The sequence below is a fragment of the Telopea speciosissima genome, chromosome 10, assembly GCF_018873765.1.
Source record: "Telopea speciosissima isolate NSW1024214 ecotype Mountain lineage chromosome 10, Tspe_v1, whole genome shotgun sequence".
NCBI lineage: Eukaryota > Viridiplantae > Streptophyta > Magnoliopsida > Proteales > Proteaceae > Telopea > Telopea speciosissima.
The window spans coordinates 4,558,017-4,575,435 of record NC_057925.1 but is presented as its reverse complement, the minus strand read 5'-3'; the positions used below and the strand labels follow the sequence as shown (position 1 = coordinate 4,575,435).

Genomic DNA, 17,419 nt, shown 5'->3' with positions numbered 1-17,419 from the left:
TCCCATTAAACATATAGTTGGAAAATCAGATTTTGATTTGACCAACTTAGTCAACTTGAATCAAAAATATTGAAAACCATTAAACAAATAGTTGGAAATTGCACACCTCCTCACTGTTCATGTGAGAGGGTGATAAATCATAAGGAGAAAAGTTCTCGGGAAAATTACCAAATTAGACAATATTGGGTTTTGGTTTACAGATTTAATCACTCAATGTTTAATTTAACGGAACTAGACAGATCCAGTTTGAATATTACAAAAATAACCAAAACAGTATCCACCCTCACCGGCATATATTTATTTGACATTTTTATCCCTTTCCTCATCCTCCCCTTGATCACACCATGTCCGGCGACCTCGCCCCTTCCCTTTGGTGTGAGCTCGCAACCCACTCACTTCAAACCGCATTTCCTTCTCACCACTCTCTTCCCTGATTCCCTCCCATCCTCTATGCAATGAGAAGTATACTAGAATCTACCCCTAATTTGTCAAAATCGGAACTCCACCGCCAGGGGTGCAAGTTTGGCCCTGTCGGCCCAAACCTGCCCTGAGCCCGAACAGGGCCTGGGTTGAGATATTTGGCCCTGAGGGTGGGTCAGGACTGAAAATTTTTTGTCCTGAGTTAGGGTCGGATTGGGTTAGGGTTGAAGCCTCGAGCTAAGCTTGGCCCGGCCCGGCCCGACCCTGATTTAAGTTATACTATAAAATATATACTGATATAATTTATACATTATAAACTTTAAATTTCACCCACATTTTTTTATATAATATATTATATATGAAGACAATAAATGTTATAATATATTTTATTATATTATTATTTTATATAAAATTGATAATGTTTTTCCGGGCCCATTCTAGCCCATGCATTTCTTTTCCCCTCCCCATGATCAAGACTAATCAGGGTCGGCCCGGCCCGTCCCTGAGGGCGGGTCAGGGTTGGATTTTTCTGGCCCTGAGTCGAGGTCGGATTGGGTCTGAGCCCAGCTAAGGGGACTTAGGGTTGGGCTAGAGTTCTATAAAGCCCAGCCCAACCCGACCCTGTTGCAGCCCTATCCACCGCTGCTCCGGAATCCCCAACGATGGGGTGGGAACCTGAGGCCACCGACTGGTGGATAGACCCCTGTTTTCATTCAACTGGACACCCATATCTACCGTCTGAATATGGGGTTTGCAGTCAGACAAACTTGCCGTCTCCTTCTCCTGATAAAAATCCAGCAAGCAACACCTCTCTTCTCCTCGGACGACTTCCCGTCTCCTTCTAACCCCTGCGGGTTTGAAGAATAAGAAGAGTAAACTTAAAAAAGGAATGCAAACCCAGTAATAGAACCTCCTCCTCGCGACTTGGACACCAGCGTCGTTTGTGGATGATGGCAGGGCAGCCACTGCTCCCGAATCCGATATGCTCAACCACTTGTAAGCTTGTAGCGATTTCTCCGCCTACATTAATGACATTTTCGGAGTTGCAGAGGATGATTTGCCTTCCATCACCACCAGAAAATCTCGAACCAGCCGCAAAAACTTAAGGTCTCCCGTCTCGCATTTCTTTCCCCGCTCCAAATTAGAGATCCAACCACAAACAATTCAGAACCGTCATCTATTATTCCTGCATAGAAACTATTGAAAACTCAAAAATCAGATCATGGGATCAATCTAAATAGCAGCTTAAAGCTATTCTTTCCATTTCGATCGAGAGAGAAAGAGAGAATACTCGCCGACTCACGGATGTGGACCGTCTAGCAGAAATTGCTGCAGGTTTTTGGTGCGAGAGAAGCACTAGAAGAGGAGTTTCATTCAACAATAAAAATTAAATTTAGAAGTATGTGGGGGCGAGGGTAGGGGAAGGATGGGGCGTTGCAGAGTTACGTGAGGTGATTTCAGGGAAGAGTGATCGGAGAAGGAGGATGTGGAGGGTAGTTTGGGGGGTAAAAATGGTAAAATATATTTAGATGGAGTGAAGGTTACTATTTTGGCTAATTTTGTAAACCCAAACAATGACTGGCTAGTTTGGTAAGAAGAAACTCAAATGTAGATAATCATGTAATTTTCTTAAAGTTCTTTGCATGGAATGTAGGGGCCACGCATAGACACATTGGGGTTGGAAATGACCGCCCCGCCCCCATGATTAGCAAAATTTTCTGTCCCCCGATGTGCCATAGCATGTGTTCCTATTGGCTGGTGTGCATGTGTGGCCCCTACGCTCCCATGCAAAGAACGATTCTCCATATCATAAATAAGGATCTAGATCCTCTATTATTGAGTTGCCCGGCAAGATCGTGCTGTCGAGACACAGCGAGGCGGAGAATGACCGCCTTACCCCTACCCGAGTAGGGGTAAGGCGATCATTCTTCGTCTCACAGTGTCTCGGTAACATGGTCCTATAAGGCAGCTCGGCAATAAAAAATTCAAATTGTCATAAATACCCCTCTCCCTTTTGTCAGATTCCAAAAGGGTTATCTTATTCGCCTGAAACTGCAATAAATAGTTTGGAAAACCTCCCCCTTTATTTATTTTTGGATGGGAGCAAGGAGAGTTGAACACTTGAAATCATCACCTCTTGTTTGAAAAAAAAACAAAAAACCTCATCACCTCTTAACTGTGATGGGTGATGGATAATCGATGATATGGATTAGGGGTGCAAGTTTAGCCCTATCGGCCCGAACCCGCCCTGGCCTGCCCTGAGCCCAAACAGGGCCTGGGCTAAGATATCTCGGCCCTGAGGGCGGGTCAAGACTAGAAATTTCTAACCTTGAGTCAGGATCGAGTCGGGTTAGGGTTGAGGCCTCAGGCTGAGCTTGGCCTGGCCTGACCCGACCTTGTTTTAAGTTATACTATAAAATATATATTGATACAGTATATATATTATAAACTTTAAATGTCACCCACATTTTGTTATGTAATATATTATATATGAAGATAATAAGTGATATAAATATTTTATTATAGTGTTATTTAAAGTAAAATTGATAATTTTCTCCTCGGCGCAGTCCAGCCCATACATCTCCCTTCCCCTTCCCCATGATCAGGGCCAATCATGGTCAGCCCGGCCCGGCTCGACCCTGCGGGCAAGTCAGGGTTGGATTTTTGAGGCACAACGCAACCCGACCCTATTGCACCCCTAAATATTATGGTTGATGAGTGATGCACTGTGACTTTCTTCGTCATGATTTTATTGAGGTCCGATTGAATATGGGGCCTTTTTCCTTCCCGCTCCCGGGAGTGCTCCAATGCCTCCTCTCCTCCCCAAAGCAACAGTCTTTAGAATCCTCCACCACAGAACCCCTCCCAATCACCGGTCGTTCCAATCAGTCACAGATTCATATGCGAACTACCTCGAAATCTATGCCCGTGATCACTCCATTCACTTGGGTAGAATACTCCACGCGTACCTTATCGTGAATGGCCTTGTTCGTTCAACCTACCTTTCTTCCAAGATCATCATCTTTTACGCTCAATGCGGACGAACTTTGGATGCTCGTCGTGTGTTCGACGGAATCCCCAAGACAAATTTCCGTCGCTGGATTGTTCTGATTGGTGTCTATTCCCGTTGCGGCCTTTACAAGGAGACATTAGCTCTATTACATGAAATGCAGAGAGAAGGCCTGAAACCGACCAGATATGTTCTACCCAGTATCCTCAGAGCTTGTGGGAATCTCCCTGATCGAAAGACTGGTGAAATGATACATTCTGCGATTCTTCGCCACTGCCTTGATTTCGATGCCTTTGTGGACAGTGCACTAGTGGATATGTACTCAAAATGTGGTCGAGTTGAGAAGGCACGCCTGGTGTTCGATAGAATGCCAGAGAAAGATGTGGTGGCTTGGAATTCCATGGTTTCAGGCTACGCCCAACAAGGGTTTGCAAGACAAGCATGGGATTTAATGAAGAAGATGCAATTAATGGGAATCAAACCTAATTTAGTGACCTGGAATACATTAATATCAGGTTTCTCGTCGGTGGGTGATGATGTAATGGTATGGGACCTTTTTCGGATGATGCATGTTGATGGGGTTGAGCCTGACATGGTTTCTTGGACCTCTGTTATTTCTGGGTTTGTGCAGAGTTTTCGCAATAAAGAAGCTTTTGATGCGTTTAAGCAGATGGTGGGCTGTGGGTTTCTCCCAAGTTCAGTAACCATTAGTAGTCTTTTGCCCGCATGTGCAACCGTGGCAGATTTCAGACGTGGCAAGGAGATTCATGGGTTTGCATTAATAATTGGGGTCGAAGGAGACGTATATGTAAGCAGTTCTCTTGTTGATATGTATGCAAAGTGTGGATTTATATTCGAAGCTGCAAAGTTGTTTGATAAGATGCAGGACAGAAATACAGTTACTTGGAATTCTATGATTTTTGGATATGCAAATCATGGGTACTGCCATGAAGCAATTGATCTTTTCTATCAGATGGTAGAGGTCAAAGTGAAGTTGGACCACCTTACTTTCACAGCTGTTTTCACTGCTTGTAGTCATGGTGGTTTGGTTGAAGTTGGACATAATCTGTTTCACTTGATGCAGGACCAATATGGTATTGAGCCAAGGTTGGAACATTATGCTTGCATGGTTGACCTTCTTGGTCGAGCAGGGAAGCTTGGTGAGGCCTATGATTTGATTAAAACAATGCCATTGGAGCCTGATTCATTTGTGTGGGGGGCACTGTTAGGGGCATGTAGGAACCATAGAAATATCGAACTTGCTGAAATTGCAGCCACGCATTTGTTTCAGCTTGAGCCTGATAGTGCAGGGAGCTGCTTGCTGTTGTCAAATTTATATGCAGATGCTGGTAGTTGGGGTAACTCCACTAAGTTGAAAAAGATGATGAAGAGAAGACGGTTAAGAAGAAATCCTGGGTGTAGTTGGATGGAGGCTGTCTAGTAAGTGAAGAGTGATTTTTGCAGCATGACATGCCTCGATGAGTTCAGGGGTGGCAACGGAGCTGGCTACATGGTTAGAAGTCATAAATCTGGCACAGGTATGGGATAAGTACTGTTTGAAGGGTATGGAGTGGTGACAATGATGGATTCGGGATGGAATTGGGTTCTTTCCGATCTTTCACATTGTTGCCTATTGTTTCTTCTTTGTTTTCCCCCTCCAAGTGGTTTTGGAATTAGAGATAGAATTAGAAGTTTATTATTCTTTTAGCAACATTTCTGACTTATTCCCTTTGGTGTATTGTTTATATTGTGCAATTAGTGATCCCTCTTAACATAATTGTAAAGAGCGTATGAGATGGAAATGGATTTTGTATTTTGTTATCTAAGTGGTATTAGCTTACCTTCTTCACTTGCGCTGGGTCATTGTCAGTTGGGTTTGCAGGATTCACATGGGCTGTTGTTGGATTGAATAAAACCAGCTCCAGACATACCCTGTGACTATCCCTAGTTGAGTTAGAAAATTCTTAATCACAACAGGTTAGATTTGTGGAAACAACCACTGCAAAAATTGACTTGTGCAAGAAAGGTTCACGGGTTTGATATTTAAAAAGGCACTCCATTGTTCACTGAGCATAGGTTTCTCAATTTTTGCTCTCTTTACTCATTCTACCCTCTTCCTCTTGGGGAAATCTGTTTGAGAACAACACCATAACCCACCCCCTGACCGAACACACTGCCCGGGTGGGGTCCACCTCCCTTTTATTAGAGTCACTAGGGAACCATACCGGGCAGGGGAATCGCAGGTGATAAAAATTCATAACTGATATCAGAAGCATCGGTTTCAACAATTTTAAGAAGGGTAAGATCAGGAAGGACAAGACAAGGAAGAGTTTTGACATGAGAATTGATTCTTTGAATAGCTTGACTGTGAGCAGAGGTCCATGGAGGAGGATTTTGTGTGTGGGTGATTTGATTCTTTGAACTGTTCGACTGTTAGCATAGGTACATGGAGGTGGATTTTGTGTGTGTGTGTGTGTGTGTGTGTGTGAGAGAGAGAGAGAGAGAGAGAGATTTTTGATTATTTGAACAGCTTGACTGTGAGCAGAGGTCATCTTTGAACAGCTTGACTGTGAGCATAGGTCCATGGAGGAGGATTTTGAACAGAGGTCATCTTTGAACAGGTTGACTGTGCACGGTTGACTATGAACAGCTTGACTGTTTTCAAGCATATGTAATCCTTGGCAATGCATCCTCTATATATCTTCCTGAGAGCATCCACAATATGGTCAGTGAGTGAAAAACAAAAAGACCTTTGGCCTTATTAATTTTGCCTTGGAGTATCCCAAGGGTGTAATCAGTACTAAGAATTAAACAGAAAGTTCTGTAATCAGTACTAAGAATAATTGTGTAAATAAATAGACAACATATTAAATATAGCAAATAAAAATTTTCTTCACTTTTCATCCAGAATTTTTATTTTTCTTCTATTTTGATTTTGTTTCACTTAATGTATATTTCAAAACAACCCCGTAAGGGCTGTTTGTTTGCACTACCGGAAAACAAAATGAAGATAATACTCTCTCAAGTCTCAAGTCACAAGTCACTAGTCACAATTCACAACACATCCAGGGTACTTCAAAATTCCCGCGAATCAAGTACAATCTCCGGGAACCTAGGACCTCAGGGTGTGTTTGGTTAAAAAGAAAAAAAATTTGAAAAAGAAGAGAGAAAACATATCAACTCATCACTGGTTTCATTATTACTTTTGTCTCATAGTAATTTTCTTTTAATTTTTATTTATGTATTGCTAACCAAACATACCCTCAATGCACAAAACTGCCCCTGGTCATATTTCTGATCTTGAATAAAGGGGATTTGGATATTTTATCATGAATTTTTTTAGTTCAGGGGCTTTAGGACCACTCTTTATGCGTTTCTTCAAGATAAACATGCATCCAAACAGATCCTTGTCCTAAATCCCTTTCAAGGTTTTAAAACTCCAAATAGGGAATGGAAGCTGATTCTGATCCAAATTGGCCTGAATCGGTTCAAGAATCAGGAATTTAAGCTATTTATGGTGAAAATCGAATCAATTGGAGATTTTTAGCCCCGACATGCAATGGCCACCGGTAGGCTCAAACCCGGTGGTCCACAAAACCAATGGCACTCTTCCAAATCCTGCTACAAGCGGGAGATACAAATGGAGTGTAGCATCTCATTCATGGGCTAGCCTCTTTTGTGAAGGTGAGGATTCAATCCCCTTCATTGAACCTGAGTTGGTTAATGGTAAGTGAGTAGCACGCTGCAGCGATGAAGACCTAGGCAAGGAAAAAGATCGTTGGGAGGCTTCACTGGTTGGAGACGCCGTTGGCCCTAGACCTACGTATGCAACCATGAAACGCTTTGTTCGAGAGAAGTGGTTGCATATCGGTGTGGTGGAATTGGTCCCGAAAGCGGTATCTTTGTTTTTGATTTCCAAGCAGTCAAGGTGAGCCACCAATTCCTCGATGAGGGCCCTTGGATCTTGGGGGCAAGACCATTGATTCTGCATCTGTGGTCTTTGAATACCTCCCTCTCTAAGAAAGAGGAGACTCAACTACCTCTATGGGTGAGACTGTATGGTCTTAATCTCCATTTTTTAGGGAACTGAAGTCTGGGTCGAATTGCCAGTGTCTAAGGCAAACCCATTTGCACCAATCGAAGAACTTCTCAGAGGGAACACTTGCAAAATCGACTCTCCTTCGCTCGCTTCTGCGTCAAAATGAAAGCAGGGGATGGACTCCCCACGAGCATACCCATCATGCTAGACGATGGATCGATAGTAGATAGACCAAAGGGTGGAGTATGACTAGACTCCACCGATTTGTAGCACTTGCAAAGTTTTTGGTCATTCGGACCGATCCTGCATTGTTTCGTCGATTAAGTGAAACAACAAACCTACCGAGCAAAGTCAGGATGCACCGATGGATGAGCATCAATGGCAAGCCTCGAGCAGACGTTGAAACAAGGGAAAACGAGCACTGCCTACAGAGGTTGTTACAACTACCCCAACCGGTTCTGCAACTCCGGTCAACAACTAGCCGGTCCAGCCGGCCTCAATCCTCTGGCGTACCATATCATGGATTGTGTCATGCAACTGATTTAACAATTGAATGCATCCTCATCAACGCACTTGTCCCACGTCCCACATCCGATAACCATGCAACTGAAGCTGACATCGACAATCCATCAAAACAAGTCCATGAGAGACTAAACAAAGCCCAACATAGTGACGCCTCACAGACTACTCAATCGATGGTTTGTGCCATGTTTTGCACGCTTGATGATAATGTCGGACACCGCGGTGCCTTATCAACTGTGGCGAACAATGCGAATCGCTTCGCTATTTTACAGGAGTCCACTATGCCGAACCCTGATGATCGAGAGGAAGCAGACATTGCTAAAACACCCAGATTACGTGAGCGAAGTTCGAGTTAGGGCAACCCAATGCACAACCCCAAAACCTCCAGTTCTCAACGATCAAGCTTGGTGCGTGGAACACTACAGGTCTTAACGATCCTGGCAAACATAGGACTGTGATGGAATGGACATCATCAAATCATTTTGCTCCCTTCGGCCTTGTAGAAACCAATTACTGTGCTGATTAGCTGGCTGGATTTTTACAGTCATGCCAGGAAACCCATTTGTGTGTAGACAGTCTCCTAGATGCTCTTATCGGTATGATACGGGAAGACACTAATGGGAAGAAATTCTTTAGGCTGTAAATACCTATATTCTTTATTAATATAACATCTCATTTTTCCAAAAAAAAAAAAATCAAATTGGTTCAAGAATCGAGAATAGGCCATGAATCAGTCTAATTCAAGATGGATTATAAACAAAATGACTACGAATTCACCGATTTGGATCCAATTCAGGAAACAACGATTACGAGCAGTGGAAATTGGGATTAGGTGTCGATTTATCCAAATTGACTGCCCGATTTTTAAAACCATGATCTCACTTTTGTCTTAGGCTGTGTTTGGTATACATTCTAGGTTGATTTCGCATTCTCGAGCAATAAAAATAACTAGTTTGATCATCCGAGAATGTGAAAATCAAGCTAGAATGCATTCCAAGAATGCATGCCAAACACTGCCTTAGTCGATTCTTCCGCAACATAAAAAGAAAAAGTCAAAAGTGAGATCCAAAGGTTCCACGTGTCAACCTCTGACATGAAATCCAATTTTTCACGTGTAAACCACTTATCTATTTCACTGCTGGACTCTCCTTGACCTTATAATGTGGTTTTTAGGGATGAATGAAACAACTAGTTAGCTCAATTGGTGAGCCGTGGTGGTGCGTTTCATGCCCATGATCACCAAGAGATCTTGAGTTCGAGTCTCTTGACTAGTATCTTATCCCCCCCCCCCCCCCCCCAACGTCCTTCTATCAAATGTATATGTAAAGCTCCCAATTACCAAAAGGACAGTTCACTGAACTTTGACTTTAGCGCACGTGCATTTGTGTGGTGAGAATACATTCGAGGGTAATTTCGTCATTACAATTATATTCCAGCTTTTTCGGGCTCTTTGTTTGTTTTGCCATTCAGAATTGATTCTCACATCAAGCTGCCAGAAAGCTAACGTAAGCCTTGGGTACATCCAATCATCTTGAAAGAGAATCAGATATTAGCCGAATGATATGTTGTTGTTCAGCGCACAATTGTGACAGCCACTCCGTAAAACCAACCACGCTAGGGTGAGGTGACCTTTGATAGCGACTGGCATTTTTCTTTTCGTTGTTCAGAGTCTTCAGACGGATTTTACGAGGAAAAAATGCTTTTAAAATCGATTTGTAATACCCGTCTGATGAGAATCCGACGGTCCAAAATTCATTTCTTGTTTTTCGTTTAAATACCACTTGGGAGTGCCAAATCTCAGTTCTTTCTCTTCTCAATTTCTCCCTCAATGCTTCTCTGAACTGCGAAGCTCTGAGTTGCGCCAGTAATGGCGTCCCTTGTGCTTACTTCCTCCTGTAACCTAGGATTTCGCTCACTTCCAAATCGCAGATCCCGCTCTGCAACTGCTACGTCACTACTAAATCTTCAATCCTCTACCAGATCCGATGTATTCTTGCATCAAAGTCGGATCTGCTCGCGTTCTAATTCGTTGAAGAATCCTTTCTTGGGCGTTCTTCCATCTATCACCCCTAAGCTTTCGAATTGCGCTCGTTCTCTCTCGGATCGGTTGTATTCTGTTCGAGCTTCGGCTTCTTCTGCTGCGGTAGTACCTTCATCCCAGCCATGGCAGGGAGCTTCGATGAAGCCATTGATGGCTTCAATTGCCACCGGAGTTATTCTATGGTTCGTTCCGGTGCCGGCCGGTGTGTCGAGGAATGCTTGGCAGTTGCTCTCTATATTCCTTGCTACCATCGTCGGCATCATCACGCAACCATTGCCTCTCGGTGCTGTTGCTTTGATGGGATTGGGCGCCTGTGTACTCACTAAGACGCTAACTTTCGCTGCTGCTTTCTCAGCCTTCGGTGATCCGATTCCATGGCTTATTGCTCTCGCTTTCTTCTTTGCTCGAGGATTTATAAAGACGGGGCTTGGTAACCGTATCGCCTACCAGTTTGTGTCTCTTTTTGGTAGCTCATCATTAGGATTAGGTTACAGTTTAGTTTTCAGCGAGGCACTCCTCGCACCTGCTATTCCCTCTGTGTCTGCTAGAGCTGGTGGGATTTTCCTCCCACTAGTTAAGTCCCTTTGTGTTGCCTGTGGTAGTAATGTTGGCGATGGGACCGAAAAGCGGTTAGGGTCTTGGTTGATGCTTACTTGCTTTCAGACATCCGTGATTTCCTCATCAATGTTTCTCACTGCTATGGCGGCGAATCCGTTGAGTGCAAATCTCACGTACAACACGATCAAACAGACAATTGGCTGGACAGATTGGGCCAAAGCTGCTATTGTGCCAGGCCTGGTGTCTTTGATTGTTGTCCCGTTGCTTTTGTATGTGATTTACCCACCGACAGTGAAGAGCAGTCCTGATGCCCCAAAACTTGCAAAGGAAAAGTTAGAGAAGATGGGACCAATGACCAAGAATGAGAGTATCATGGCGGTTACTCTGCTTCTCACGGTATAAGTCTTTTCCGTACTTAGACTTCCTTTCTTTACCTCCCCCCCGCCCCCTGCCTCTTCTTTTAGAAAGGTAGAATATTAGATGGATTGTGAGGATTGCATGCTCTAGACTAGAACTGCTTCCGAATTAACTTTGAATTATTTCTCTTGTGTAACTATGTGCTAAGTAAGGCTACTTTGCATTCTATGCTCAATCTCCTGTAGAACTACGGTTGTTCAAGAATTTCGCTTCAACTTAGGAGTCAAGATCATTATCAACTTATAACCTGAACCCGTTTTCGAGGTTTCCGTTTGTAGTTTGTTTGCACCAGGACCCTAGCTATGTTGATGCCACTTTAAGGCTTAGGTAAAACTTTGCCATCTATTGTACATCCATGCATACTCAGCAAGCGGTGGAATCTTAATTTTGGTTCCTAATGTAACATCATAATGCCACTATACAACCCCCCCCCCCCCCCCCAAAAAAAATAAAAATAAAATAATAATAATAATAATAATTAATAAATAATAAATTAAAGGGAGAAAGGAAATTTCCTAAATGGATTCTAATTCGATCTTCCTGCCACTAAATTCAATTCAATCCTGTTGCATCTGATATGAGGTTTTGATTGTGAAAAACCTGAGCTTTCAGCCATGGTTTATATGACTATTTGGTTGTTGATGATGGCACATCTTGGGGAATGATACTTGCCATGTAGCATTTGTATTCATGCCATAATCGGGAGCCATGCCTTGGTGATTAACTTCTAGAATGTATAGTTGCTGGTTGAATCTTTTGCCTCTCTTTTGTTTTTTTTTTAGGGACTGTTTTCCTCTTTTTATCAGAAAGCCTACTGGTCTTATTCCCAAAAGTTCACCATTATTTTCCTAATTCTTCGAATCACTGTTCTGTAAAACATGTTTTAGTACTTTTCATGGGCTAAAATTATGACTTTGGGAAGAGTTTAGTGGCATCTCAAGAAGCTGGTAGGCTATGAAGATTCTATATGGCTTTAGAAAAAGCCAATTAAATGATTGATTCTTGTTCCAATCTAAAACCTTTTCAAAAAGTTGATTGGTTGTGACCCTCCCCAGACCCCGCAGTGGTGGGAGCCTCGTGCACTGGGTACGCCCTTTGATTGGTTGTGAGAATAACCACATCCAATTACTAATAAATAATCAGACTACATATACAATAACGTATAGTACCTCAAATCTGAGGTTCTGTTGATAAAGTAGGGTCGAATTGAAGAAAAAAAAGCATAAATACTCACTGGGTTTATTGAAAAGTGTTCCTTTGTTAGTTTAATTGTCTAAGAGATTGGAAATAATGAACCAGTACCTATTTAAATTGAGAATATAATGGGTGAAGGAGTTGTTAACAACCTTACTGTACCTCTAGCAGTTGTAATGAATCTGTCTAAAAGGATTGGTGATGGCCGACTCTTGTGCTGCCATTGGTTGCTTTTGGGTGGTTTCCAGTTTTGCCGTGGAAACTCACATATTTCACAAGAGGCTTTTTCTTTGGGTGTCAGGCTGAAGATCTGGCTGGCTTTGACACCATTGTCACTAGAAAATAGAAGGGTTACTACTTCATTATATTTGTGCCTTTTTGTTCCCTTAATAGTACCATTGAATGGCAGAGTCACTACGGAAGAGTTGCATTATGCCTTCCTTTCCAAGCTAGGTACGCTTGGAGGAGATTTCACATTGCTAGTTTTTATGCATGTGGTGGTGAAGTTGTGCTTCATTTGTTTACCTTTTTAATAATATGTTCACTTTGTATTTACTCTATATTCCATGTGGTCGGTCTTCTTTGGTATCAAGAAAGATATGTTTTCAAGAATTAGAAGAATGTTCCTTGTCCACAGAACACATGATGCAATGGAACCTTATGCACCCATATATCATGTTCTTGGGTAACACATTCTAATAAAGGTACAAGTGATGTGACATGCATGGTATCGGGTAAGAAGTATACATATAATACCCTGCCAAGACAAACATCAAGCTGGAGGCTTTAAATTATGGAAATGGTGAATCTCTCATCTAGTTGTCTCTGCCTTTATGTTAATAATGGCTTCAAACGAATGGAACTATTCTAAATCCTTTCTAGAATAAATAGCCTTATTTTCTGGTTCACTGCTGTTGCTTGTGTTGTATGTTTTAGTTACAGTGACACATTCAAATGCATTTTTATTTGTGGAGCCTTGTTGTTTGTGTCATGGAATCTGATGGGCAAATGAAAAATGCCTGTCTGAAGGTAGGCTATCTGTGCATATAGGCATTCAGACCAGAAAAAGCATGTAAATTATGCTTCACGGGCACAAAGTATGGTATGATGCACATACAATAATTGAACATGCTCAGAGAACTTGTAGAGATTTTGTTGTGCAGACAGGATTATCAGAACTGTAATAGTTTACTGATTTTCTGGATCTCTCTGTTCAGGTGGGGCTCTGGATCTTTGGAGGAGTGCTGAATGTGGATGCTGTTACTGCTGCCATTCTTGGGTTATCTGTACTCCTCATAACAGGGGTCGTGACATGGAAGGAATGCTTAGCAGAAGGGGTTGCCTGGGATACACTTACGTGGTTTGCTGCACTCATTGCAATGGCTGGCTATCTAAACAAATATGGTCTAATCTCCTGGTTCAGCCAAACTGTAGTTAAGGTCTGTTTTTTTCCCCCCACTTTCTGAGAAAAAAATTCTGAATTAGCATGATTCATTTTCCTATTTCGGTGGCTGCTATAGTGTTTTATCTGGTTTGGCTAATAAACAGGATCACTGGTTAAATGGATTAAAGCACCTAAGGATAAACTGCTTGATCAGCCTCCAAAAATCCCTTTTTCTATGTCTGACTCCAATTATTATATCCAACATTTTTTTTTGATATTGAATCTGATAAAACCTCAAAAGCCGAAACACTTTGTGATTCTTTTATTTATTTATTTTTTAAGCTCCATCCCCTCTTTTCCTGGTAGTACTGTATGTCTCTCACTATTATGCATTAAGCATAATTGATGTTAAATTTTATGTTTCAATGGTATATTTTAATCAGTATAAGGCTAATAAGCTATACAGATATCTGAAAGATATATTTTTCGTTCTAGATTTCTATTCCTTTTTCTTTTTCTTTTTGTATGTTTTTGTATCTAAGAAGTATTTTTCACCTTAAGTAGCTGGCATGAATCTTAGTGACTTGTCACTAAAAGGTCCTGTCAAAAGATTTCTTCTCCTCTTTCCTAGTAGCTCAGAAATGACAAAATGTAGGTTGTTAAAATTACTTTTTCAAAATTATGGCTAATGTAGGTAATCTTTTTAGGAGCTCTACATAGGAAATAATTAATATGGGTATCATAAGAAAGATCTTCACTAGAGCTTTTCGATAATACATATTTTGTTCTGAAGTGACATCTGAGTCAAAAGTTATGGACTAAAACAATTTCTAATGATAATTCAATATTAATGTTTTAAAAAACTTGTAATTAGTTTAAAGTGAGGCAGCACCACAAATTTATCTTTAAAAGTAATGAATAATGTATTATTGGAGATAAATAAATTTCCTAATTGAAGAAAGAAATTTGAGAGGATATCTATGAGTTAACTACATTTAACAGTGCCTATGTTTTTGCGAACACAGATTCGACACTTTGCCATCTAGTAGTTTGAATTCTTTTCTTAAGCATATGCTCAGAAAGAGGATTTTCATTTGTGTCATAGCAATCTAGCATTCTATTGTGTAAATCTGAGGATTGCTCAGTTAACCTAGGCGATTGCCATGCCCCTTATGAATTTGAAGAATAACCTGCTGCATTATCATTTAATATTTAAAATAAATATTTGATCTGGCATATTTCACTAAATGATAAAATTTTGAACAAGTTTAAAACATCAGTAGTTTGAATTCTTTTCTTAAACATATGCTCAGAAAGAGGATTTTCATTTGTGTCATAGCAATCTAGCATTCTATTGTGTAAATCTGAGGATTGCTCAGTTAACCTAGGCGATTGCCATGCCCCTTATGAATTTGAAGAATAACCTGCTGCATTATCATTTAATATTTAAAATAAATATTTGATCTGGCATATTTCACTAAATGATAAAATTTTGACCAAGTTTAAAACATTATAATATCAGACATTACTTGTCTTACTCTATATCCACAATTGTGTGTCCTCTTGGAGAATGTATTATAATTTATAAGTAACACATTGTGACATCCTATTCCGAGTACTGAACTCGAATCCATGTCTGTATTATCAACTTGTAACATTGCATGTCTTGGAATGTTATGGTAGAAATGTGTTTCAAATTGTTGTTTGACTAAAGCAGTATCCAGCAACTAAACAATCTGCTATTTTTCCAGTTTGTGGGAGGACTTGGTCTGTCATGGCAGCTCTCATTCGGCATTTTGGTTCTTCTCTACTTCTATTCTCACTACTTCTTTGCTAGTGGGGCTGCTCACATTGGTGCGATGTTTACGGCCTTCTTATCTGTTGCAAGCGCCCTCGGTACCCCACCACTCTTTGGGGCCATGGTGCTATCCTTCCTCTCAAACCTTATGGGTGGCCTCACTCACTATGGGATTGGATCAGCTCCAGTATTCTACGGTGCGAACTATGTTCCACTGGCACAATGGTGGGGTTATGGGTTCGTCATCTCTGTTGTCAACATTGTCATCTGGCTTGGTGTGGGAAGTGTCTGGTGGAAGTTCATTGGCTTGTTTTGAAGGAACAGATATAGGATTTTACCATTCCTGTAGGTAATTATCAACTGATTTTTGTTCCCCACTTGCATTTACCCTTTCAATTTTTTTCTTATTCCCTGTGAGGCAGTATATTACTTTATTTTCATTGTATGTTTTCTGGGAATTTATTTCTGGTGGCATTGGTGGAAACCTTAGGTAGGGTATGGGCATACAGACAGATCTTCTTAGAAAGAGGTCAGCAGTTTGTACTTTAAATTTTGACTTGGCAGGAAGTATCTGCCACTTACAAGAAATAGTGATTAATTGAATAGATGCTTGAGAATCTTGTACTCAGCTTATTGAATATTTTGGTAGTTACGTTGCACCAAAGGAGAAAACTTGAGCACTCCCATGTGTGTATGCTGCACAAGTATGGGGTTTGAACATGTGTGGGCACTCCATGTTTGAGTCAATTCTTCCATTTTCCAAAATTTAAGCTGTAGTTCTGTTATGCTCAATTTCCTGTGAACGCTACAGTATGATCGGATATGTAATAGGACACAGGCTAACCGTGGCTATCAGGGGTTCTACTCGTGCCCCGGTAATCCGAGGACTTCTCAAGGGTAGCAGAACAAACAGATGGTCCGGAAACTCGTATGGAATTGCACTTGAATTACTTGTCGTGAACAATCTACAGTGCAAATCAAAATGGTGCATAAAGCGAAAGAAACCTTAAGTTCACACCATTCTAAGAACAAAGGAAAATACAATGCACGAAAGGAAAGATAAATAAACTGCAGGTTTTCTGTGTGTTTGATTGATGCCTTTTCTCTGCGTCTCCTGCTTATTTATAGCAACTGTAACCGTTGGAGACGGTTCCCTTGGTTATCGGCCAAAATCCAGCCACGTTCAAGTTATCACTACTCCTTGGCTCCAACTGTAAAGAAACTGCCTGTGATGGTAACTACTCACCTTCTTGGCCGATGAAACGATTCCTGACCGAAGGCGTTGGAGTGCAATCAGTCCCTTCTCTGGCCGAGCTGTCTCTCGACCAAGGTCCATCTCGACCATGATGTGGTGAGCGTAAACTGGGTGTAAACAAGTTCAAGGGCTTCCCATGAGAAATCTTCAGATATTATACATCTTTGAACAGGTTCGGTTGGAAGATGTGTAGTATCAGTGTAAACTAATCAGAGTAATACTAATGGGGTGTTTGAATCATGGAAATAGCCTCTCCAGTATTACATACATATGTCTACCACATGGCAAGTAGTGACTAATACCAATTGTTGTTAAATGGAATGGCCGGTAGGAATATCCTGACAGACAGGTATTAAAAGTTTAGGAGTTCTTATCCCGTTTTGAATTCCTATTAACCAACGTTTAGGCATAGTTTTGCACTGTTGTGTGAAGTTGAATAAAATATCATTGGTAAAGGTAAAGTGAAAAGAAGAAAACAAATGGAAACTTTTCAGTGGGGGTGTTTTGTTCAAAGTAAGGTGCAAAGAAAATTGTTGATCTTGCCTCTCTTTCACTCTGCTCTTGCTAGTAAGTGTTGATCTTGCTTCTCTCTCTCTCTCTCTCTCTCTCTCTCTCTCCAAATCTGCGCATTTTACATTGAAAAAAACAAAGGAAATTTGAATTTGTTAGGTTGTAATACATATCTTTTTGGGCCTTCTTCAAGTAATCTTATACCTAAATTGGTTGTTTTCCAATCTGCAATAGAGAGTTTTTCAACCTTAATTTTTTTTATGTTGTGGTT

At 41.2% G+C, this 17,419-nt stretch overlaps 2 protein-coding genes across 2 annotated transcripts; both read left to right on the top strand.

Annotated features, from left to right (window-relative positions):
* Window positions 1-3,163: 3,163 nt before the first annotated feature.
* LOC122642635 (pentatricopeptide repeat-containing protein At5g59600) lies at window positions 3,164-5,059 on the top strand. Its single transcript, XM_043836167.1, has one exon. It carries the CDS (start codon window positions 3,228-3,230, stop codon window positions 4,869-4,871), a length of 1,644 nt encoding a protein of 547 aa, XP_043692102.1. The 5' UTR covers window positions 3,164-3,227; the 3' UTR covers window positions 4,872-5,059.
* A 4,727-nt stretch (window positions 5,060-9,786) lies between these two features.
* On the top strand, window positions 9,787-15,988 carry LOC122642634 (dicarboxylate transporter 1, chloroplastic-like). Its single transcript, XM_043836166.1, has 3 exons — window positions 9,787-10,986; window positions 13,419-13,640; window positions 15,337-15,988. Exons 1-3 carry the CDS (start codon window positions 9,859-9,861, stop codon window positions 15,697-15,699), a joined length of 1,713 nt encoding a protein of 570 aa, XP_043692101.1. The 5' UTR covers window positions 9,787-9,858; the 3' UTR covers window positions 15,700-15,988.
* The last annotated feature ends 1,431 nt before the right edge of the window (window positions 15,989-17,419 follow it).

Excerpts from the sequence above, each read along its gene's own strand:
- LOC122642635 (XM_043836167.1), top strand. The coding sequence starts at position 3,228 with ATGCCTCCTCTCCTCCCCAAAGCAACAGTCTTTAGAATCCTCCACCAC.
- LOC122642634 (XM_043836166.1), top strand. The coding sequence starts at position 9,859 with ATGGCGTCCCTTGTGCTTACTTCCTCCTGTAACCTAGGATTTCGCTCA. Across the intron at positions 10,987-13,418 it reads CGGTTACTCTGCTTCTCACG|GTGGGGCTCTGGATCTTTGG; the intron begins GTATAAGTCTTT and ends CTCTCTGTTCAG. Across the intron at positions 13,641-15,336 it reads TCAGCCAAACTGTAGTTAAG|TTTGTGGGAGGACTTGGTCT; the intron begins GTCTGTTTTTTT and ends CTATTTTTCCAG.